We start from the raw sequence: 23,441 nt of genomic DNA, 5'->3' as shown, positions 1-23,441 counted from the left end.
CAAGGTCGACAATCATCCAATTTCAGTCTTGATTTCAATCTCCCACACCAGTGGCTGCTCTGCCTTCAGTTCCCTGGGCTCGAAGCTCTGGAGCCCTCCCTCAGCCTCTCCACTTGCAACATGCTCCTTCAAAGCAGCCTCTTGATCGAACGTTCGGGTCACATGCCCCAGGGTCTCCCCGTGTAGTCTGGGGGACAGATTTTGTTTGAAGTGCCTTGCAACATTTTACCACACTAAAGGTGCTACATAAATGCAAGTTGCACTTTCTGGTGTACATGGTCATGTTCATGGGTGTATGTACGCAGAAGAAGGGCATTCAGCCCATCGAGTCTGTTCCGCCATTCGCTTCTAACTCCATCCATTCATCTTAGCTCCATAGCCTTGATGTCCTTATGTCAAAAATACTTATGTCTGCCCCTTGCTTTAAGAAAACTGCAACAAGACCCTCATCCCCTCCCTCAATCAAAAGAATTTGCTTTTCTTCGTTTCACCTACCAAATTCTTTTAAAGGTCGATTTGATCACTCCTCAATTGCATATAGCCAAGGGAACACCAGGCTGAACTGTGTGGTTAATAACACCTCTGGGATGCCCGGACCAACCAACCCAACCACCCCGTGGCTCAACACTTTAACTCTCCCTCCCACTCCACCAAGGACATGCAGGTCCATCGCCAGAACATAACAACACGACGGTTGGAGGAAGAGTGCCTCATCTTCCGCCTGGGAACCCTCCAAACACAAGGGATGAACTCAGATTTCTCCAGTTTCCTCATTTCCCCTCCCCCCACCTTGTCTCAATCGATTCCCTCGAACTCAGCACCGCCCTCCTAACCTGCAATCTTCTTCCTGACCTCTCCGCCCCCACCCCACTCCGGCCTATCACCCTCACCTTGACCTCCTTCCACCTATCACATCTCCATCGCCCCTCCCCCAAGTCCCTCTTCCCTACCTTTTATCTTAGCCTGCTGGACACATTTTCCTCATTCCTGATGAAGGGCTTTTGCCCGAAATGTCGAATTTCCTGTTCCTTGGATGCTGCCTGACCTGCTGCACTTTAACCAGCAACACATTTTCAGCTCTGGTTAATAAACATTGCCTTGTTTGTCAATCTGAAGCCAGTTTGAATGACTCACGGTCTTCCTGTGCATGTTCAGTCTCTATGCTTTTTGTTGCTAATGAGAAATGGTTTGATAGAATTAAAGTCAGACTCAGCCTTGATACTTCCTGCTAATGTCTGAAGATAATGGACCCATTTCCCACAGTCAGGAAGCTAGCTTTTCAATTCCTGCAATATGTGACTTCATTAGGCACAGATGCTCAGCTGATGATTCATTCATTCAATCATTCTTAAAAGTTCGCAACACACCCCAGCTCAGGTTGTTGCAATAGTCTGGCTAAGGCCCACTCAATCAGTCAGTGCATGGACAAGGAGGTGGGCTATCACAGTTCCGATACCTGCTCCTGCAACAAGAGACTTTACAGAAAGGTATTCCGAATCATGGAGGGATTTTGATTGAGGATTTGAAAATTACACTCAAGGTTCACTTCCTGATGAAGAGCTTATGCTTGAAATGTTGATTCTCCTGCTCCTCGGATGCTGCCTGACCAGATTTGCTTTTCTAGCACCACACTTATTGACTCACTTCCAGTGTGTTAGTGAAGGGGTGCTGCACTGCTGGAAGGTGCTGTTTTTCCCAGAAGGTGTTTAACTGAGACACAGTCTGACCCACATGGGATGTATAAAATTCCACAGCATGGTTTTGAGGACAGTAGGGCAACTGGGGGAAGAAGTTCTCCCTCTATCAACAGACTATCTGCTCATGATATCATTCCTGTTTGTGGGATCTTGCTGTGCACACACTGTATTGCACCTCTTTCCTCCATCTCACTCCAAAAATTCTCAAATGGCTGGAAGGTGCTTGAGATGAGTGTGAAGCTGTGATAGAGACCATACATAGACTGCCCTCCCAGGGGCCAGTCCTCAGTAACTTTCCAAAGACAATCAAACATTTTTGAACAGCGAGTTTGTGGGGGGGGGGAAGAGGAGGGGAAAAGGTGGAGATATGGAATTAAATTGGCCTTTCCAATTAAAGACCTAGCATCAATGTGATAGGCTGAATGGTCTCTTCCTGAGCTTTTAAATTCTATAACTCATGCTCACTGTACAGTGAACTTACTGTGTGTGTCTGTCTGTCTGTACCTGTGTGTGTCAGTGTGTATCTGATTGACAGGGGAGGTCTCAGACACCATATCCCCATAGTCATAGAGTCACAATACAGAAACAGACCCTTCAGTCCAACCAATCCATGCCGACCAAAACCCCAAATGAAACTAGTCCCACTTGCCTGCACTTGGTTCATACGCCTCCAAATATTTCTTATTCACGTACTTATCCAGATGTCTTTTCAATGTTATAACTATACCTGAATCCAGCACTTCCTCTGAAGTTCATTTCACACATGAACCACGCTGTGTAAAAGAAAAATTGCCCCTCGTGTCTTTTTTAAAAACTTCCTTCTCTCACCTCAAAATCTCCCACCCTAGGAAAGTTCCAGCCTACCCAGCCCCTCCTTAAACTCAAACCCTCTAAATTCCTTCACAACATCAGAATCTTCTCCAGCTTAATAATATCCTTCCTATAACAGGGTGACCACAATACTCCAGAAGAGGCCTCACTAATGTCTTGTACAACTTCAACATAACACAAGCTTATAAATGAATTGAGTAAATGTCTGGCACAGAGAGAAAGCAGGCACTTTGTTCCTTCTGCAATGACAGTCCACTGGAATAATCCCACTGATCTGATCCTCTCCCCACGCACCTTCCTCGAATTTTCAAACATTTACCTGCCAATGGTCAGGATCTCTATCTCAACCATTCTCATTCTATGTGACAGCAGCTTTCTGAATAAGGACAGTTTTCCACTTTCTCTTCCTACATCTTAGCAGCAGACTTCGAGTGATAACTCCTCATTGGTGACCGCACATTGATATAATATTGTCCCCTTCAAATAAAAATACAAATCACTAGAGAAACACAGCTTCGAATCCAGTCCAGAACTGTGCTGAAGAAGAGTTTTGAATAGATTCATGAGGAAGCAGGCCACTCAGCCCATTGAGTCCTGACCCTCTGAAAAGCATCCCACCCAGACTCACCCTCTATCCCCATAACTCTGCATTTCCCACTGCTAACCCACCTCGCCTGCGCATCCCTGGACGCAGTGGGGCAATTTCCCATGGCCAATCCACCTAACTTGGACTGTGGGAGGAAACTAGAGCACCCAGAGGAAACTCATGCAGACACGGGAAGAACTGTGCGCAAACTCCACATAGAACTGAACGTGGGTCTCTGGCACTATGAGGCAGCGTGTGAACCACTGAGCCACCATGACACCAGATTGAAATGTTAACTCTATCTCTCTCCACAGATGCTGCCAGACCTGGCTGAGTATTTGTGCAGCACTCTCAATGCTGGCCTATTTCCGTGCTGTTGCATTGTATTGTTTTACAAATCTCGTATTGTCCTTCTCTGCTCAGAATGCCCAGGGGTAGATATTGGCTACTGATACCCAATAAGTGTAGCCTGGGGAGGGGATGTCAGCACCTTGAGGAGGGGAGAGGGTAATAGGGATGATGATCTACTTGCATTTCGGTTCTCACTGATTAACAGAAGCCTTGCTTTACTGTTCTTCCAGTGTCGAAACACTAGTCCAGGTTTCCGTGCTTTCCTAGCCAGACACGACCGATCGGCAGTGACGAAAATGTTGAGGTATGCTGACTGTTGGCATCTGTCTAACATAGTGAGTGTGCATTAGTGTGTGATGGAGAAGGCCTGGCAACTGCCGGTTTTGGGCTTACTCTCTTTTAAATTGGCTGTCTCCATTGTTGTCGTTACAGTCTTCAGGAAATGCTGCTGAGTCCCAGCAGCCGCTTCGATGAGTACGTGATACTGCTGAGCGCTCTGAGGCTACACACTCCCATCCAACATGTGGACCGCCATGACCTCGCTGCAGCCATTGTCAACCTCAAGCGCTTTCGGGATTACATCCAGCAGGTACGCCCACCAGTGGACAGGATTCGCCATAGCGTGCAGCTCCAATGGTGTCTGAAAACCAAAGCTAAATCAATCCAAGCATTGAAGGCTCGATGGGCTGAAAGGCCTCCTGTGCTGTATTTTGTTTTATTCACTTGTGGGAAGTGGGCGTTGTTGGCTGGACCACCATTTATTGCCTGACCCTAGTTGTCCCTTGAGGTGGTGGTGGTGAGCTGCCTTCTTGAACTGCTGCAGTCCATGTGTTGTGGGTTGACCCACAATGCCCTTAGGGAGGGAATTCTACGATTTTGACCCAATGACAGTGAAGGAAAGGTGATATATTTCCAGGTCAGGATGGTAAGTGGCTTGGAGGGGATCTAACAGTTGGTAGTGTTCCCATGTGTTCCCCTTCTAGATGATAGGGGTCATGGGTTTGGAAGGTGCAGTCTGAGGATCTATGGTGGATTTCTGCAGAGCATCTTGTAGATAGTACACCCTGCTGCTACTGAGTATTGGTAGTGAAGGGAATGGATACTTGTGGATGCAGTGATAAGTCAAGTGGGCCACTTTATCCTGGATGGTGTCAAGCAACCAAGAGTCCGAGATAAATCATCCACTTGGCACTCTGGTTGAAGAATGCTGCGAATGCTTCAGCCTTAACTTTGCAATGATGTGTTGGTGTTTTCCTGTCATTAAGGCTGGGGACATTTGTAGAGTCTCCTTCTCAAGTTGTTTAACTGTCCATCACCATACCTGATTGGATGTGGCAGGACTGCAGTGCTTAGATCTGATCTGCTAATTGTGAGATCGCTTGGTTCAGTCTGTCACTTATTGCTGACGTTGTTTGGCATGTTGTCCTGTTTGGTGGCTTTACCAGTTTGACCCCTCACCTTCAGGTATGCCTGGTGCTGCTCCTGGCATGCCCTCCTGCACTCTCCATTGATCCCCAGGCTTTATGTTAATCATTGATTCGTGGATATGCCCATTCATGACATTACATATTGTGCTACAGTACAATTCTGTTATTGTTGATGACCCACAGGGTATCATGGATGTCCAGTCTCGAAATCTGTCCCGGTTAGCACAGTGATAGTGACACACAGCAGGATGGAGGTTATTCTCAAAGTGGAGGCGGGACTTTGTCTCCACAAGGACTGTGCAGTTTCCAGTACTGACCTGGGCGGATCCAGCTGGCAGACTGGTGAGGATGAGATCAAATAAGTTTTTCCTTCTTGTTGGTTCCCTCACCACTTGTGGCAGACCCAGTCTAGCAGCTGTGTCTATTAGGAGCCGAACAGCTTGATCAATAATACTGCTGCTGAATCATTCTTGGTATGGACGTTGAAATCCCCCACCCAGAGTACACTTTGTGCCCTTGCCACCCTTAGTGCTTCCTCCAAATATTGTTCAATATGGAGGAGTACCTATTCATTAGCTGAGGGAGGACAGCATGTGGAAATTAGCAGGTGATTTCCTTGCCCATGTTTGACCTGAAGCTATAAGACTTCATATGGTCTAGAATCAATATGGAGGACTCCCAGAGAAACTCCCTCCAGACTGTATACCACTGTGCCACCACCTCTGCTGGGTGTATCCTGCCAGTGAGGCAGGATACATCCAGGGTTGGTGGTGGTGGGGGGTTGTCTGCAAGGTAAGATTCTGTGAGTATGACTATGTCAGGCTGTTGCTTTTCTAGTCTGTGAGATAGTTGTCCCAATTTTGGCACTAGCCCCCAGATGTTAGTGAGGACGACTTTGCAGGGTTGGCAGGACTGTTTGTGCCATTGTCTCTTCCGATCCCTGGGCCACGGCTAGGTGACCACTCCGGTTTCATTTCTTTGTTGACACTTTGTAGTGATTGGTACAACTGAATGGTTTACAAGGCTATTTCAGAATATGAATTCAAATCTGCCTTGGTCACTAGGCCATTGCCTCCCTGTAGTCATGTGATTGTAAGTGGTCACACATTAACATTAGCACAAGATTTTCTACTCAACCTGAGGCAGGGGGTTTGAAAATATTTGACGGAGACCTTTTGATGTCTGCAAACGTAACATTCTAATTAAAGATGGTAAAATATTATGTACACGTCAAGGCAGCAACCTCTAGTTCATGTGATCCACCTTCTAGTTCATGTGATTTTGCACCATTTCCCAGTGGTAATACAGACTGCTCAATTTACATCTTCACATTGACCCATTATTGACCCATCTCCGGCCAAGCATCTGACTCCATCCATTATATTACATCTTACTATTTACATCTCCTCCTCAGACAGGAAAGGGATCGATAGCGGGCCCCATACAGTAACAGGGCACAAATTGAAAAACGAGGCAATGACCATTTAGCCCATCGAATGTTCTGTTTCTGATAGCCCATGTCTAATTTGCTCTGCCGTTGTTGGTACCTTAAACAGCCAACTTCTCCAAACGCTCCATGTATCCACATCCTATACAATCTGTGCAATGTTCCGGAGCAACTTGCAAATACATTTGAGGCTGCACCTTCTAAACCTACAACCTCTACCTCTCAGAAGGCAAGGGAAGCAGTTACATGGGAACACAATCACCTCCAAACGCTACTCCAAGGCACAGTGCCTATTATATATATGCAAAAATTTGAGCATATACTCTTGTGTACATCTGGGTGTGTACATCTGATTTGTATAGGTGATGCTCCTAACTTCTGTTAGGGTGTGATTCTGTGATGCAGTAGGTCTGTTCCGAAGACTTTCTGGAACAATCCTTTCTCAATGGAGGTTACGTCACCTGCCACCAGCTCAAAACACCACATAAGTCTGTTTTTTTTTAATAAATGAAGCTGCCTTTGACAATAAAGTGATCTTCTGACACTATTTGAACCTTCTGTTACTGTTTATTCCAGCTGAAAGTGCGGCATCAGAGAGATCAAGAGATAGTGGAAGCCCAGAGCAGCATTGTCGGCTCTCCTGTAAGTCAATTGTAGTCATTTGTCTGATGTCTGGAAGTGGACCTAAGTTCTATTCTACTGACAGACACCAGTAACCGGATCTGTGCTCCTGCACTGTGTCAATGTGCTTTGGGCTGTATTAATACAAAGCCTTTCAATGCCAAAAGATGACTATATAATGAAATCTTTTTAAAGTGGATGCAGATCTGCTTCCTTTAGCTATCAAAAACATTTTACATGCAATTTATCAATTTTACATATAAAAATAAAGGTTTGTTATTGCTGTCTCCAACATGGAGATGGGATCTTGACTTTACATAATCTTTTTCCAGAGATTGCTGTAATGAACGCTAACTTCTAAACAGACAGATTCACGTGAAATTCTCATCGTGTTCCTGTCCTTGTCACCTTGTTCAGGCCTATCTCCCCTCCCTAACCTTTTGTGCATTGAAGCCTCTCATCTATTCCCTCAGTGAGAGTCATCCCTCATGCCCTGTTTCTCTCTGCCTGTACCACCCCGAGCTACTTCCCCTCTGTCTCCTGTGTTACCACTCACCTTAAAGGAAGAACACGGGATTCTGTCCTTCAAACCAACTCAACCATTGCATTAAATCATGACTGGTTAACTACCTCAGTGCCACATTCCCACCCTTGGTGTCGTTAGCCTCCAGAAACCTTTGGATTTGTGCCCTGAACCTGCTCAATGAATGAGCCTCTACAGGGTGCAAGCAATTCCAAAGATTCACCATCCTCAGAGTGAAGAACTTTTCGTTTCGTTTCAGGATAAGGGTTAGGCCGTTTCGGCCCCCTGGTTCTCGACCCACCGGGCAGGGTTTCCCCTGGTAAAAAGGTAAAAGCGAAAGTCCTCTTAGTCCTACCAAACCATTTCCCTGCTCTGTCCACAACTGGTGGTAGTTTAATTAGAGGATCATCATGCCCTCAGGCAAAGGCAGAGTTCAAGACACAGAGTCTTTCATGGTAATCTCAGCTGGTGCAGGAACTAGCACATACTGTTGGCATCACTCCACAATGCAAACCAGCCCCCTCATCTCATCTACATCCATCTATCATGCAGTGTGAGAATTTATAAGTTTCAATTAATTAGGTCACCTCTAATTTTTCAAAACTCTGGAGAATTTGGAATTCTCCTCCATCCCTCCTCTTAAGATGATCCAGCCATCCCAGCAATTAATCAGGTGAACCTCCATTGCACTCTGCCTCTGGCAGATACAGCCCTCCTTGGATAATGGGATCAGAACTGTAAAGAATTAAGTCCAAAAGGAGAATTCAGGAGAGACGTTTAACCAGAGTGAACAGGTCAAGGAGAATGGTATTGACATAACTACGGGGAGGCAAATAAACAGATGAGGAACGGAAGGATAGCATGAGAATAAAATAAGCAGGGTGGAGGCTTTTATGGAGAATAGACATCACGATGAATGGCTTGAATGTGTCTGAAAATATTTTGACAGCCTCAGGCTTTTCGCCCTCAGTGCCGTTAGGGAGAGAGTTCCAGGACATTGACCCAACAAGTGAAGGAACGATTATATATGTCCAAGTCAGGATAGTGAGTGGCTTGTACAGGAACATGTGGTGTTCCTATATCTCTGCGGCCCTTCTCCTTCTAGATGTGAAGAGGTCTTAGGTTTGGAAGGAGTCGTGGTGATTTACCACAGGGTAGATTGTACATGCTGCTACCACAGTACATCAATGACAGAGAAAGTAAAGGTTGAAGGTCATGCAGGAAGTGGCAATCAAATGAGCTGCATGGTCCTTTATACTTTGATGGACTGTGGGTATCATAAGCAAGGCCAGACCTGTTACCCTTCAAGTGAATGGCTTATTTGGCCATTTGAGAGGACATTGAGTAATCATTGCTGTGGATCTGGAGTCATAGGTAGGTCAGACTGGGCAAGAACAGCAGAATGGCCTAAAAGCCATTAGTGATCCAGATGGGATTTTTAATAACAACTGACGGTAGTTTCATAGCAGCTCACTGAGATTAACTTTAAATTTTGCCCTACATGGTACCAAGTCTTCATTCGACCCTCTATCACTGTGGAGGGAACTGCTTTTGTCTGAGTTCACTAACCAGGATAATTATGAGCAAACTGTGAGAGGGGGTTCCTTGACCATAACCCACTGACCATATCACATTGGGGTGAGATAATTGCTCCCTGGCTATTATGAGAGAGAAAATAAGTACCTTTTAGTTTTGGTAACATCCCCTTCTCTTTTATTCACCCCACAAATCTACAATGTTAGCATTTAGGCAAGTTAAAGGGATTGGGGGTGTGAAGTAACTGGGTCTTCAGTCTGTCCTGGTTTGCATCCTGGTACACTCTGCTAAAGTAAGTAATAATGGCCATTTTAAACATTTGAAGAACTCTGTCTGGTCGCTCTCTAGAGAGAAGGGTCAGAGGATAGCTGAGCCACTTTCAGTCTCTGCAAATTCCCACAATAGAATGGGCCGTTCTAAAATTGATCTGTTTCACTAAAGTGGTTTTTGCTGCATGTTAAATTGGATGTGATTGCTTTACAGATCTTGTTGGAGGCAAATAGGTACCTGATTCAGGTTCAGAAAGTGGCTCAGATGAGTTGCCTTGATGGAAAGATTTGTCCTTCCTTCAGGTGGGTTGTGAAGTTCTAACCTCGTCCGTGCACACAGCCGAAGCTCCTGCTGAGAGATCTAGCTGTTTGCATTGGTTGTAAAAACTGTATCTTAGAATAGCTGCCGTGACATGCATCAACACAGCTCAATGATTTCCCTGCCCTTGGCCGTGAGGAAGCTTTGAAACCTCTTGGCCGTTACTATTGGAACACATCGACATGGGAGCCTTAGGTTATCAGCAATTATTCTGATAGCTACATTGCAAACTGAGTCAACCAACAAAAAAAAACTGCATTTATATAGAATTGTAAGTTTGGACATCCCATACCACTTCATGGCTCAAAAGAAACACAAAGGACGTGTTTTCAGATGATGTATTAAGTAGAGGCCTTGCCTAGGGCCCAGGCTGGAGATGTAAGATCCCAAACTTTTTAAAGAAAACCTGAGGTATTCTCCCTTGCTAATCCCTCAACCAGAACCAAAGAAAAAGATCTGTTGCTTTTATCGTAACTTAACGGAGTGTGCTGATAAACATACTGTTTTACAAGCCATCACAAAATGTACAAAACCCTGTTGGCTAACCAAGACAAACAATTCCCAGACTTTTTTTTTATTCATTCATGGGGTGTGGGTGTCCTTGGCTAGACCAGCATTTATTGCCTATCCTTAATTGCACAGAAGGCAGTTAAGAGTCAACCACATTGCTGTGGGTCTGGAGTCACAGGTAGTCCACACCAGTTAAGAATGGTAGATTTCCATTAGTGAACCAGTTGGTCTTTCCTGACAACCAACAATGCTTTAACGGTCATCGTTAGACTCATCTTTCCAGATTATTATTGAATTCAAATTCTACCTTCTGCCATGGTGGGATTTGAACCCAGGTCCGCAAAACATTATCCAGGTCTCTGGATTAATAGTCTAGTGATAATAACACTAGGCCATCATTTACCTTACAGATTGTTATTCATGGTAAGAGAAATTCACACCAGGTTTTGTGATTAACACAAAGTAATTATTTACTGTAACACACTTAAAGAAATAAAAGCAAAACATTGCAGATGCTGGAAATCTGAATTTAAAAAAAAAGAGAAAATGTTGGAAAAATTCAGCAGATCTGGCAGCAGCTGTGGAGAGAGAAAGAGTTGATGTTTTGAGGTTACTGAATCTTTTTCGGAATGCAGTCCTGAAGTAGTTATACCAGACTTGAAACATTAACTCGGTTTCTCTCCACAGATGCTGCTGAATTTGTCCAGCATTTTTTTTTCATTTTTAATTTGAACATGGCAGACAGAAGAGAGTTAATAATCTACAAATATGAAACTTAAACTATTTCCCTTCAAGCCCCCAAAACACAAACATATGGGGCTGCATGGTGTTCAGTGCTTAGCACTGCAGCCTCACAACACCAGGGACCCAGGTTCGATTCCAGCCTTGGGTGACTGCCTGTGTGGAGTTTGCATGTTCTCCGTGTCTGCGTGGGTTTCCTCCAGGTGCTCTGTTTTCCTCCCATAATCCAAAAAAAATGCAGGTCAGGTGAATAGGCCATGCTAAATTGGCCACAGTGTTAGGTGCATTAGTCAGAGGGAAATGGGTCTGGGTGGGTTACTCTTCGGAGGGTCGGTGTGGACTGGTTGGGCCGAAGGGCCTGTTTCCACACTGTAGGGAATCTAATTAGAAAATACTCATTCACAGTTAGGACAAACAAAAGACAGATGGCTTGACACATATTATGGGTGGAAAAAATATAGATAGGGAACAAAATTCAGAGCATAGTGTGGGTTAAATTGTGCCTCACATTTCATACTTTTAGCACTGATTACACACTGTGATCTGGAAAGCAATGATCATTCTTCACTTTGATAGTTTAACCTGTGGATTTAAGCCTGGTCTTCATTAAATTGGCTTTTATGCTTTCTTGTTTTTATCTCTTTTCCACTCAATGGGAGAAGGGAAGAGGGATACATTTTCAGTTTGCTAGCTCTGGCTGGATAACACTTACAGATTTTTAACAAACCACAATTTGACCAACCCAAGGAAGGTGTCAGGCAGTCTTTCCCTAACTCAAAGACTCTTATAGAGTCATAGAGGTGTACATCATGGAAAGAGAGCCATCGCTCCAACTTGTCCATGCCAACCAGATATCCTCAGTTAACGTAGTCCCATTTGACAGCACTTGGCCCATATCCTTTTAAACCCTTCCTATTCATATATCCATCCAGATGCCTTTGAAATATTGTAATGGTACCAGCCTCCTCCACTTTGTCTGGCAGCTCATTTCAGAAATGTACCACCCTTTGTGTGAAAAGGTTGCCCCTTGGGTCCCTTTTAAATATTTGCCCTCACCTTAAATCTATGCCCTCTAGTTCAGGACCCCCCACCCCAGGGCAAAGATCATATCTATTTACCCTATGTCCCTCATGATTTTATACAACTCTATGAGGTCACCCCTCAGCCTCCGACACTCCAGGGAAAACAGCCCCAGCCTGTTCAGCCTCTCCCTATAGCTCAAATCCTTCAACCCTGGCAACATCCTTGTAAAGCTTTTCTGAAACCTTTCAAGTTTCACAACATCCTTCCGATAGGAGGGAGACCAGAAATGCACAAAACAGTCCAAAAGTGGCTTAACCAATGTCCCGTACAGCCGCAACACAAACTCCCTTAATGTCAAGGAGAAAGAGAGGTCTGCAGATGCTGGGGATCAGAGCTGAAAATGTGTTGCTGGAAAAGCGCAGCAGCTCAGGCAGCATCCAAGGAGCAGGAGAATCGACGTTTCAGGCATGCCGGAAACGTAGACTCTCCTGCTCCTTGGATGCTGCCTGAGCTGCTGCGCTTTTCCAGCAACACATTTTCAGCTCCCTTAGTGTCACTCCATTTCAATGTACCCCCAACCCCTTCAAACAACATTTTTAACTGCAAGACACTGTGTGTCACTTGATTTTTCTAAGTTGTGATACTCCTGTGTTGTTTTTCACTTGCTGATCAAGCACCTTAGGCTGCCTTGAGGTCAAAAAAGTGCTATATAAATGAAAGTCTTCAGAACACAAGACGGGAGGAAGCAGAGAGAGGTGACATGGAGATATTTAGAGAAAGAATTAGATTAGATTACTTACAGTGTGGAAACAGGCCCTTCGGCCCAACAAGTCCACACGGACCCGCCGAAGCGCAACCCACCCATACCCCTACATTTACCCCTTACCTAACACTACGGGCAATTTAGCATGGTCAATTCACCCGACCCGCACATCTTTGGACTGTGGGAGGAAACCGGAGCACCCGGAGGAAACCCACGCAGACACGGGGAGAACGTGCAAACTCCACACAGTCAGTCGCCTGAGTCGGGAATTGAACGCGGGTCTCAGGCGCTGTGAGGCAGCAGTGCTAACCACTGTGCCACCGTGCCGCCCAGAGCTTGAGTTGATGACTACATTTTGCCTTGAACAATAGCTTATTGAATGACATACAAGCAGCTCCTATATAAAGTGTACAATTATGTTATTCATTGCTGAACATGGTTTCTTCTTCCCAGGATTTATGAGCACATCAACGATATGAATCTCTTCCTCTTTAACGATGCCCTTGTTTTCACCTCAAGAACAGTTGCTCACCTGCCCTTTGAACGAACTGCAAAGACGTCTCTCCAGTTCCTAGCAGCTGTGGCTCTCTCCAGTCTGCTCATCGAAGACATCCCAGACTCCAAATGTACATCACTGCTCAGTTATATCAAGTCTGTACAGTATTGGTAATCCTATTCTAGGAAGGGTGTAAACACACTCGAAGCAGTTCACAGAAGTTCTCAGAAATACCTGGACAGAGCAGGCTGTCTGCTGCCAAAAGACAGCTCATGCTAGACTTGTATCCAGGTTCAGAAGGTTACGAGCTAATGTGATTGAGACATAGGCTTCTGAAGATTCTTGCAAGGGTGGACATGGAGAGATTTCCTCTTGTGGGAGAATCTAGAAGGGTCACTGTTTAAGGACAAGGGGGTCATCCATTTAAGAGAAAGAGAAGACTTTTCTCATCAAGAGTTTTTGGAACACATTTCCTCAAAAAGACAATGAAAACAGAATCTACAAATCCTTCAAAGTGGTAGTAGATAAACTCGCAAGGGATGGCCATGGTATTCAGATGATCCAATATCCAAATACATACCTTCAGAGAGCAAAGGTTTAGTTGTAGTCTGTGCCCTGAAGATAATAGGAATGTTGCTTAGCCTTCTGTGGTATGAGGGATTGTTTTCTTATTGTTCCTAGTGTTTGTTCATGATTTTAAAGAATAACTTTAGTGTAATTGGTCGTGTGTCCTTGATGTCACACAGTGAACACTGACTACCTTCTCAGGTCGCAGGTAGCAGCACCATAGGTTATTTGCACAATTTCTCTCCCCACAGCTGATTCACCAGGGCAGATTTTCCCTCCTCTTCACAAAAAATTTGAGTACAGGAGTAGGGATGTCTTGCCGCAGTTATACAAAGTTTTGGTGAGGCCACCCCTTCAAGTACAGTGTGTATTCTTTGGTCTCCTAGTTTGAGGAAGAACATTCCTGATACTGAGGAATTCCAGTGAAGGTTCACCAGGCTGATTCCCAGGGTGGCAAGACTGACATATGAAGACAGACTGGATTGACCGGACTTATATTTGCTGGAATTTAGAAGAATGCTGCTGGGAGAAGTGGGGGGGGGGGGAAACTCAACCGTATAAAATCCTGATGGGACTGGACAGGCTAGATACCGGAAGAATGCTCCTGGTGTTGGGGAAGTCCAGAACTAGAGGCCACAGTCGACGAATAAAGGGAAAGCCATTCAGGATTGAGATGAGGAAGAATTTCTTCACTCAGTGGTGAACCTGTGGAATTCTCTCCCACAGGACAGGTGGGCGGCACAGTGGTTAGCACTGCTGCCTCACAGCGCCTGAGACCCGGGTTCAATTCCCGACTCAGGCGACAGACTGTGTGGAGTTTGCACGTTCTCCCTGAGTCTGCGTGGGTTTCCTCCAGGTGCTCCGGTTTCCTCCCACAGTCCAAAGATGTGCAGGTTAGGTGAATTGGCTATGCTAAATTGCCCGTAGTGTTAGGTAAGGGGTAAATGTGGGGGTATGGGTGGGTTGCGCTTCGGCGGGACGGTGTGGACTTGTTGGGCCGAAGGGCCTGTTTCCACACTGTAAGTCTCGTCTAATCTAATCTAAAAGGACGCTACTGGGGCCAGATCATTAGATACATTCGAGAGAGAACTGGGCATGGCCCTTGTGGCTAAAGGGATGAAGGGGTATGGAGAGAAAGCAGATATGGGACACTGAGATTGCATGATCAGTTATGATCATATTGGATGGTGGGGCAGGTTCGAAGGGCCAAATGGCCTCCTCCTGCACCTTTCTATGATTCTGTGCTAATTTTATTTGCATTGCCCTTGCCCCAGCTGAAGGAATACTTCAGGAATCTAGCTTAAAGAAAGCTTGCCCCAGAGGAAACCCTGACCCCCATGACTCAATCCAGCAACTAAAAGTTAAAACCAAAATAAAAATGAGCAAACTGGCTCACCAAGACTGGCACCCGACTGAGCAAAAATTCACATGTAATCACTGTATTAGTGCACCTCACCAGCACACAACTCCGTTTGGTCATTCCAGATAAATGGCTGGTCAATATGGGAACATCAAGATAATATTCCCAAAGAAGACAGACAGGAAACTGTGTTGGAATAGATTTATACAACAGCAAGTACCATTTCATTTCTGGCACTTGGTAAGGACTTTCGTTACAGCATAGTTTAAGGCCATCCTTATTACAACCAATAATTTTTTAAAAAAACGTTTTTGGCACTTTTGAAATGTTAGGAAATGCAACAAATTTGCAAACAGAACTCCCACAAACGGCACTGAGATAAATGGCAGACCATATGCTTTCTAATGGAGTTTGGTTGATGGGGCAATATTGGCTATTTGAGTATTGAACTCTGCTCCTCAAAATTGGTGCATGTAAAATATCTCCAGGCAGAGAGGACAGTGAATTTCTTAACCTTTTTAAATGGCCTACCCATTCCGATTTTGAGGAAGGATACTGAATGGACTGGGGGCAGTGAACATCTTTGGTGTTAGAGATAAGGGCTACATCTATTGTCTGTCCAAACGGGACTCCCACGTTATACTTTAACCAGCTTTTACTAAATCAGATTGCAAGCAGTTTTGTTTCTAGTTCACAGAAGCTGAATCATTTTCTGTTAGTTTGATTCCAAATGTTAAAATTATCCAATATTCGGTTTCAGATATCCAAAATGCATTTGCTCTGCAAGGACCAAAACGCCAATGGGTTTGTGCTACAGAGACAGAGGAAGACAAAATGACCTGGCTCTCCTTACTGGCAAGTGCCATCCGTGCTGCAATTAGAGAGACCTAACCTCAATGCAAACTATCAGTCGCTGAAACCTTTCAGCTGGGTTAAGAATGCACTATTCAGGAATGTCAAAACGTACTTTTAAAAGGAAGTAGTTCTCAAGGCTTTACATTTTAATCATGTGGACTGCAAATCTTATAACTTTAAGTGAAATGAAAATTATTTCTGAAGAGAAAGACATTTGCTGAAACTTCTCTCATCAGGATAAATGCGAGAATGCCAAATTTCAAACGATCACAACAATATACACAACAGGATAAGACAGCGATGATGAGTTGGCCCAGATGGGAAAAGCAATAACAAACTATAGGCTCCCCAAGTTTCTGGGTAATTTAGAAAGAGCACTGGGCTTGGACGTATTCCTTTTGTTGGCAGAGAACAGCCCCCTGCTTGTGAATGTATATGAGCCACAGACTGATTATCTGTATTATTTGTAAGGCCATACTACATGCAGAGAACTCAAAGTTAAATATTAAATCTGATGTAATTGTTCAACATTTAAGGGAATTTCCATATGTATAAGACTATATCACAGTGCTTTCAGTCAAAATTGTGGTTTCTTAAAAGACTTACAGGATAGCATCTTACGGGACCTGGTGACACAAAGATAAATGGAAGGACAGTCAGTGTTGAAGCAGGGAGGCTGAAGGACCACTTGGACACACTAGGAGAGTGAGCAAAAAGTAACAGATGGAATACACGGAGGGAAATGTGAGGTAATGCACATTGGTAGGAAGGAGAGAGGTACAGACTATTTTATAAATGGGAAAAGGCTTCAGAAATTTGAAACAAAGGGACTTGCGTGTCCTGGCTCAGAATTCTCTTAAGGTTAACACAGAGGTTACTTGGCAGTTAAGAAGACTAATGCAATGCTAGCATTCATTTTGAGAGGGTTAAAATACAAGAGCAGAGATATACTGCTGAGGCTGTACCAAGGTTCTGGTTAGACCGCAAATGAAACATTGTCAGCAGTTTTAGGCCCTGTATCGGAGGAAGAATGTACTGACCTTGGAGAGGTCCACAAGAATGATCCCTGGGATAAAATGCTGGTCATATGAGCAGCAGCTGAGGACTCTGGGTCTGTACTCAGGAGGTGGCTCTCATTGAAACTTACAGAATACTGAGGGGCCTGGATAGAATGGATGGAAAGATGATGTTTTCACTAAGAGAACCTCGGACCTGAGGGCACAATCTCAAAGTAAAGGGACAACCATTTAGAACTGAGAGGAGCAGGAACATTTTTCAGCCAGAGGGTGGTTAATCTGTGGAACTCATTACCTCAGAAGTCTGTGGAGGCCAAGTCACTGAGCGTATTTAAATCAGAGATAAAAAAATTATTGATTAGTAAGGGGATCAAGAGTTATGGGGAGAAAGCAGGAGAATGGGCTTGAAAAATAGATCAGGCATGATTGATGGGCCAAATGGCCTAATTCTATTCCTACACCTTATGGTCTTGTGAAGACAGACAATAATAAAGGGCATCTTACACTCTCATTTACCCACAAGTGGAACCGCCACTGCACAGGATTTGTTTTAAAGGCTACAGATTGCTTTAGTGCTCACAAACATAACGTAAAACAGAAATTGTAGTGCAGAAGACAGTAGCTCAGGTATTTTTCATATTTACGGTCACTCATTAAACAGGAAGTAATGTACTCAGTGAAAGATCAGGCCACTGGCTTAACAACTGAAGACATTAGGCAGCTTAAAAAATCTTATTTACTTACTACCATGACAAGGGCTTTGGTGACAAGCATCTGGAATACCATGTGTAGTTTTGGTCTGCATATTTCAGGAAGGCTATACTTGTGGTGGAGACAGAAAAACTGCAGATGGTGGAATCCAAAGTACACAGGCAGGAGGCTGGAAGAACACAGCAAGCCAGACAGCATCATGAGGTGCAGAAGTCGACATTTCAACTGTAACTGAAAGGAGGTCCCTGAAGGGCTACACCCGAAACGTCAACTTCGACACCTCCTGAAGCTGCCTGGCTTGCTGTGTTCTTCCAGCCTCTTGCCTGTATATTTGCTCTGTAGGCAGTCTAGTGAAGGTTCTCGAAATCTGTTCAACAACGTGCTCTGCTCTATTTTACTTGACCAGGGACTGAGTAGAGAGTGTGTTGCTGGGAAAGCGCAGCAGGGCAGGCAGCATCCGAGGTGCAGGAGAATTGAGGTTTCAGGCATAAGCCCTTCATCAGGAATGAGGCTTGTGGGCCAGGGCTGAGAGATAATTGGGAGGGGGAAGGGTGTGAAGCTGAGAAAGCAATAGGTGGATGAATGAGAGGGAGAAGGTGATAGGTCAGGTTGGGTTGGGTGGGGGGAGAAGAGAGGAGAAAGAGAGAGAGTGATGAACAGGTTTGGAGGGCAGTGCTGAGTTGGAGGCTTGGGACTGAGATAATGTGGGGGGAGGGGATATGAGTAAGTGGTAGAAATCCACATTGATTCTGTGTGGTTGCAGGGTCCCAAGGCGGAATATGAGGCATTCCTCCTCTAGGAGTCAGGTGGTAATGGTTTGGCAGTGGAGGTGGCCCAGGACCTGCATGTCCTTGACTGAGTGGGAGGGAGAACTTGAAGTGTTCAGCCACGGGGCGGTGGGGTTGATTGGTGTGGGTGTCCCAGAGATGTCCTCTGAAATGATCAGCAAGAAGGCATCCTGTCTCCTCGATGTAGAGAAGACCACATGGGACATTGGTAGAGGTATAGGTAAATTGCTGACAAATGTGGAAGGATCCCTTGGGGCCTTGGATGGAGGTGAGGGGAGTGGTATGGACGCAGGTTTTGCGCTTCCTGCGGTGACAGGGAAAGGTACCAGGAAAGGGCAGGTTGGGGGGAAATGTTGACCTGATGAGGGAGTGGTGGAGTGGTGGAAATATTTCTGTGGTGGTGGGGTCTGTTTAGAGGTGGCAGAAGTGGTGGAGGATGATGCGATGTATAATCACGACCCCACCTCCCACCACAGACACCATCTCTTACTGCCCCCTCGATCAAGACCCTACCTCCCATCACAACCAACCTCACCATCAAACCCACAGACAAGGGGGTGGGCAGTAGTAGTCTGGCACACCAACCTCTACATCACTGAAGCCAGGTGCCAACTCGCAGACATCTCCTCCTACTGTCCCCTTGATCACGACCTCACCTCCCATCACAAGCTCCTTCCTCGACTAGGAACTGAGTCAGTTTGCAATTACTATGCTTGAATAAAAAGACTCATTTACGATAGTGCCCATTATGCCTGCATGACCTCCCAAAGCACTTTTGAGACTTAAAATTCTTTGAGTTGTTAAAATACAGATTTCACTAGGCACAGCAATGTAAAAATGACCCAACTTTTACAGCAGACCACTGGTCATAGGCCTACAGTCTGAACAACAATCCTTTAACACTACCCTGTCTCCCACCATCAAACCAAGTTTGGATACAGTTGGCTAGTTCTCCCTGGATCCCATGTGATCTAACCTGATCAACCTGTCAATTGCGCAGAATCTTGAAGGCCTTGCTGAAGGCTATGCAGACAATGTCTACCGCTCTACATTCATCTATCTTCTTGGTCACCTCTTCAAAACAACTCAAATTTGAGAGACAGTGTTTCCCACGCACAACTATGCTGACTGTGCCTAATCAGTACTTGCCTCTCCAAATGCACATAGATCCTGCCTCTCAGAAACCCCTCCAATAACTTACCCACCACTGACATCAGACTCGCCAGTCTATAGCATCCTGGCTTTTTTTTTTAAAAGCAGCCTCTCTTAAATGATGGTACATCAGCCAACCCCCCAGTCCTCCGGCACCTCACCAGTGGCAGCAGATGATACAAACATCACTGCTAGAGGCTCTACAATTTCTTCTCTAACTTCTCACAATGTCCTAGGAAACACTTGATCTGTTTCTGGAGATGTACTCACTTATTCAATTTCCAAGTTCCCTAGCCTCCATTTCTTTCCCCACAGTAAAAATTGATGCAATATATTTGTTTAGTATCCCATCTCGTGGTTCCAGACAGACGTCATTGATCTTTAAGATGCCCTTTTTGCTCCTTAGTTACTATTTTAACCTTAGTGTACTTGTAGAATCTCTTTGGATTCTATAACTATCTGCCAAAGCTATCTCATGTCCCTTTTTTGCCCTTCCCCCTCCCCCCCACTTTAAGTGTATGCCTATGACCCGTATACTCCTGAAGAGATTCATTTGATCCCAGCTGCCTGTACCAGACATATGCTTTCTCCTTTTTCTTGACCAGAGCATCAATATCACTAGCTGTCCAGTGTTCCCTATTCCTTCTGGCCTTGCCCTTCATACTAACAGGAACATGCTGTCCTTAGAGTCTCATTACCTTGCTTTTGAAAGCCTCCACTTACAGGGATCCCTTTGCCTGTGAACCTCCACAAGTTCCTGTCTAATACCATCAAAATTGGCCTGCCCCAATTTAGAACTTTAACTTGTGGACCAGGCCTATACTTTTCCACAAGGATTTTAAAACCAATAGAATTATGGTCACTGGTCCCAAAGTGCTGCTCCATTTAATACCTCAGTCACCTGCCCTACCATGTTTTCCAAGAGGCCAAGTTTGGCCCCTTCTCCAGTACAGCCATCTACATATTGATCAAGTAAGTTTTCTTGAACATACTTAAACTCATCCCCATCCAAGCCTTGAACCATGTGCCAGTCCCAGTTTATGTTAGGAAAGTTAAAATCCCCTTTGGGGATGTGGCCCCTGAGGACAGCACAGTGGCTCAGTGGTTAGCACTGCTGCCTCACAGCGTCAGGGACCTAGATTCGATTCCAACCTCTGGCAACTGCCAGTGGGGAGTTTGCACATTTTCCCTGTGTCTGCGTGGGTCCCCTCCGGGTGCTCCTATTTCCTCTCACAATCCAAAGATGTGCAGGTTAGGGTGGATTGGCTATGCTAAATTGTCCATAATGTTAGGTGCATTAGTCAGGGGTAAATATAGGACAGGGGAATGGGTCTGGGTGGACTTGTTGGGCCGAAGGGCCTGTTTCCATAGTGTAGGGAATCTAATCTAATATTACAACCCAATTATTTGGAGTGTCCATTGTACAATCCCAAAGTGATCACCCCCATATTGTTCAGTTGCACTCAGTTAGCGTCACTGGATGACCCTCCAGGAATATCCAAAGTATGCCATGATGTTTTCCCTCATCACTCCCCTTTCTCTTTCCTTACTGGAGCATCATTGGGCTGCCGGTCCTGTCCCACCCTCAGCTGTGTTTCTGTAATCACTATGATATCCCAGTCTCATGAACTCACAGCATGGAAGGGAGCATCTGCCTTACCTGTCCAGTCTCTTGCATTGAAATAAATGCATTTTAATTAATCAGTCTTTTCTCATTTCTCTGCCGAATCTATTTAACTTGCTCTCTAACTTCTGCAGCCTGCCTCAACTTTCTTTTGAGTCACTACTGCTCAGTGTCCCACTTCCCTGCCGGACCAGGTCAAACCCTGCATAGCTCTAGCAAATCTTCCCGCCAGGATATTGGTCCCCCTCCAGTTCAGGTGCAACCCATCCCTCTTGTGCAGATCACTTCAGCCCCAGAAGAGATCCCAATGATCAAAAAATCTGAACTTCTGTTCCATCTCTTGGGTCAGCCCTATTCTCAAATTCCTGTTCTCACTAGCACGTGGTACTGGGAGTAGTTCAGAGACTACAATCCTTGAGGCCTAGTTTTTTTAACCTCCTTCCCATCTCTCTATATTCACTCTGCAGAACCTCATCCCTTTTTATATTACACATTGTTGGTACCAACGTGCACAATGCTCTGGTTGCTCACTCGCCCTCAGAACTTGCCGCAACCACTCCGCGATATCCTTAACCATGGCACCAGGGAGACAACATACCATCCTGAAGTTTCACTTGCGGCAGGAGTGCCTGTTTGTGCCCCTAGAGAATTCCCATCACAATTGCTCGCTTGAAATTTGCCATACCCTGCTTTACAGCAGAGCCATCTGTGGTGTCAAAGGCCTGGCTGCTGCTCCTGCAATTTTCCTCAAAAGGCTACCCCACCAGCTGTATCGAAAACAGTATACTTGTTTGAGAAGGGCATAGCCACAGGAGACTCCTGCATTACCTGCCTACCTCTCCTGACAGTCACCCATCTACCCAACTGCCTCTGTGGTGTGGCCACCTCCCTCAAGCTGTTATCACACACCCAGCCTCCTGTTTGCTTGCTAGTGTCCACTTACTGCTCCAACCACTCTGTGCGGTCCGAGAGGAGCTACAGCCAGGCACATTTCCTGCAAGCATAGTCACTCGGGACAGTTGACTGCTCCCTGATCTCCTACATCTGATAGGAGATCCATACCACTCCACTGACTGCCATCTCTGCCCCCTTAATAACAAGCAGACTTTTTATGGGGGGGGGGGGGGCGGCGGACAGAGAGAAGAGCCTCAACAAAGCCTGGTATTCACCGAGATCTTTTGGATCTAACCAGCTATGCCTAGACCAGAAACCAGCCCCTTGCAAAACTGGCCTGCATAAGACAGCAATGTCTCCATCCCACACTTGCTTAACCTCCCACACTTAATTCAATTCCAGCTGTTGCACCCTCTTGTTAGTCACACTCTTCCTCCAGATAAAGACCTAGATCTCCTATGCAGGGCATGGATGGTCTTCTTCTGAAGTTTGTGGTCTAGGATAAGTTGTTTAGGAAGTCTCTCCTCATCTCTCTCCCAACCATCCCCAACACACAGGACCCGCACCCCCCATGACTATTTCACAGAATGAAGCTTATGACAGCAAATAAATGTGTGACATATGCCACTGTCAATCCTATAGGTATATTAGGGGTAATAGGTCAAATGTACAATATTAATCATCTATATTCAACAGATGACAATATTCATAGACTACAGGAAATCTTATCAATTTTAATAGGTTGTGTGTGACACAATGACGCTTATGGATTATAGTTGTACTCTGGCTATTAACAATAGACAGGAAGTCAGAAAAACAGCAGCTAAGAACATTATTCCTCTGATTATAAACTCTGGAGCCGTTTTTAATTCATTCTTTAAAGGGATGTGGGTGTTGCTTGCAAGATCAGCATTTGCTGCCCACCTGCAACTGCTTACTGTTTCAGAGGGCAATTAAAATTAATCCATATTGCCATGGACCTGGAGTCAGATACAGGCCAGAGCAGGTAAGGATGTCAGATTTCCTTTCCTGAAAGGACAGTGAACCAGATTGGTTTTCCCCAAAACAATTGATCATTTCACATTACCATTACCGAGGACAGCTTTTCATTCCACATTTAATTCAGTGAATTCAGACTCCACTAGCTGGTGTGGTGGAATTTGAACCCATGCACCCAGAGCATCATCAGTCTCTGCCTTTGGATTACTAACCCAGTAACAATGTCGCTTCACCAGTGCTTCACCCTCACCTCAGAACAAGGGCATCAGCTGTTGAGGACCAAGATGAGAAGAAAATGTTTTTACTGATAGCTGTAAGTCTTGAAGTCCTCTACC

The 23,441-nt window shown here is 45.1% G+C and overlaps 1 protein-coding gene across 1 annotated transcript in view; it reads left to right on the top strand.

The window, feature by feature from the left end:
• LOC132819278 (epithelial cell-transforming sequence 2 oncogene-like) overlaps positions 1 to 15,958 on the top strand; it is a 60,812-nt gene extending 44,854 nt beyond the window's left edge. The window contains exons 17-22 of the mRNA XM_060830703.1: positions 3,696 to 3,769; positions 3,898 to 4,054; positions 6,916 to 6,981; positions 9,503 to 9,591; positions 13,098 to 13,270; positions 15,828 to 15,958. Coding sequence (XP_060686686.1) covers positions 3,696 to 3,769; positions 3,898 to 4,054; positions 6,916 to 6,981; positions 9,503 to 9,591; positions 13,098 to 13,270; positions 15,828 to 15,958 — 690 coding nt within the window. The remainder of the gene's footprint in view (positions 1 to 3,695; positions 3,770 to 3,897; positions 4,055 to 6,915; positions 6,982 to 9,502; positions 9,592 to 13,097; positions 13,271 to 15,827) is intronic.
• Positions 15,959 to 23,441: the final 7,483 nt, after the last annotated feature.

The sequence above is a fragment of the Hemiscyllium ocellatum genome, chromosome 10, assembly GCF_020745735.1.
Source record: "Hemiscyllium ocellatum isolate sHemOce1 chromosome 10, sHemOce1.pat.X.cur, whole genome shotgun sequence".
Taxonomy (NCBI): Eukaryota; Metazoa; Chordata; class Chondrichthyes; order Orectolobiformes; family Hemiscylliidae; genus Hemiscyllium; species Hemiscyllium ocellatum.
This window is presented reverse-complemented; position numbering and strand designations above follow the sequence as displayed.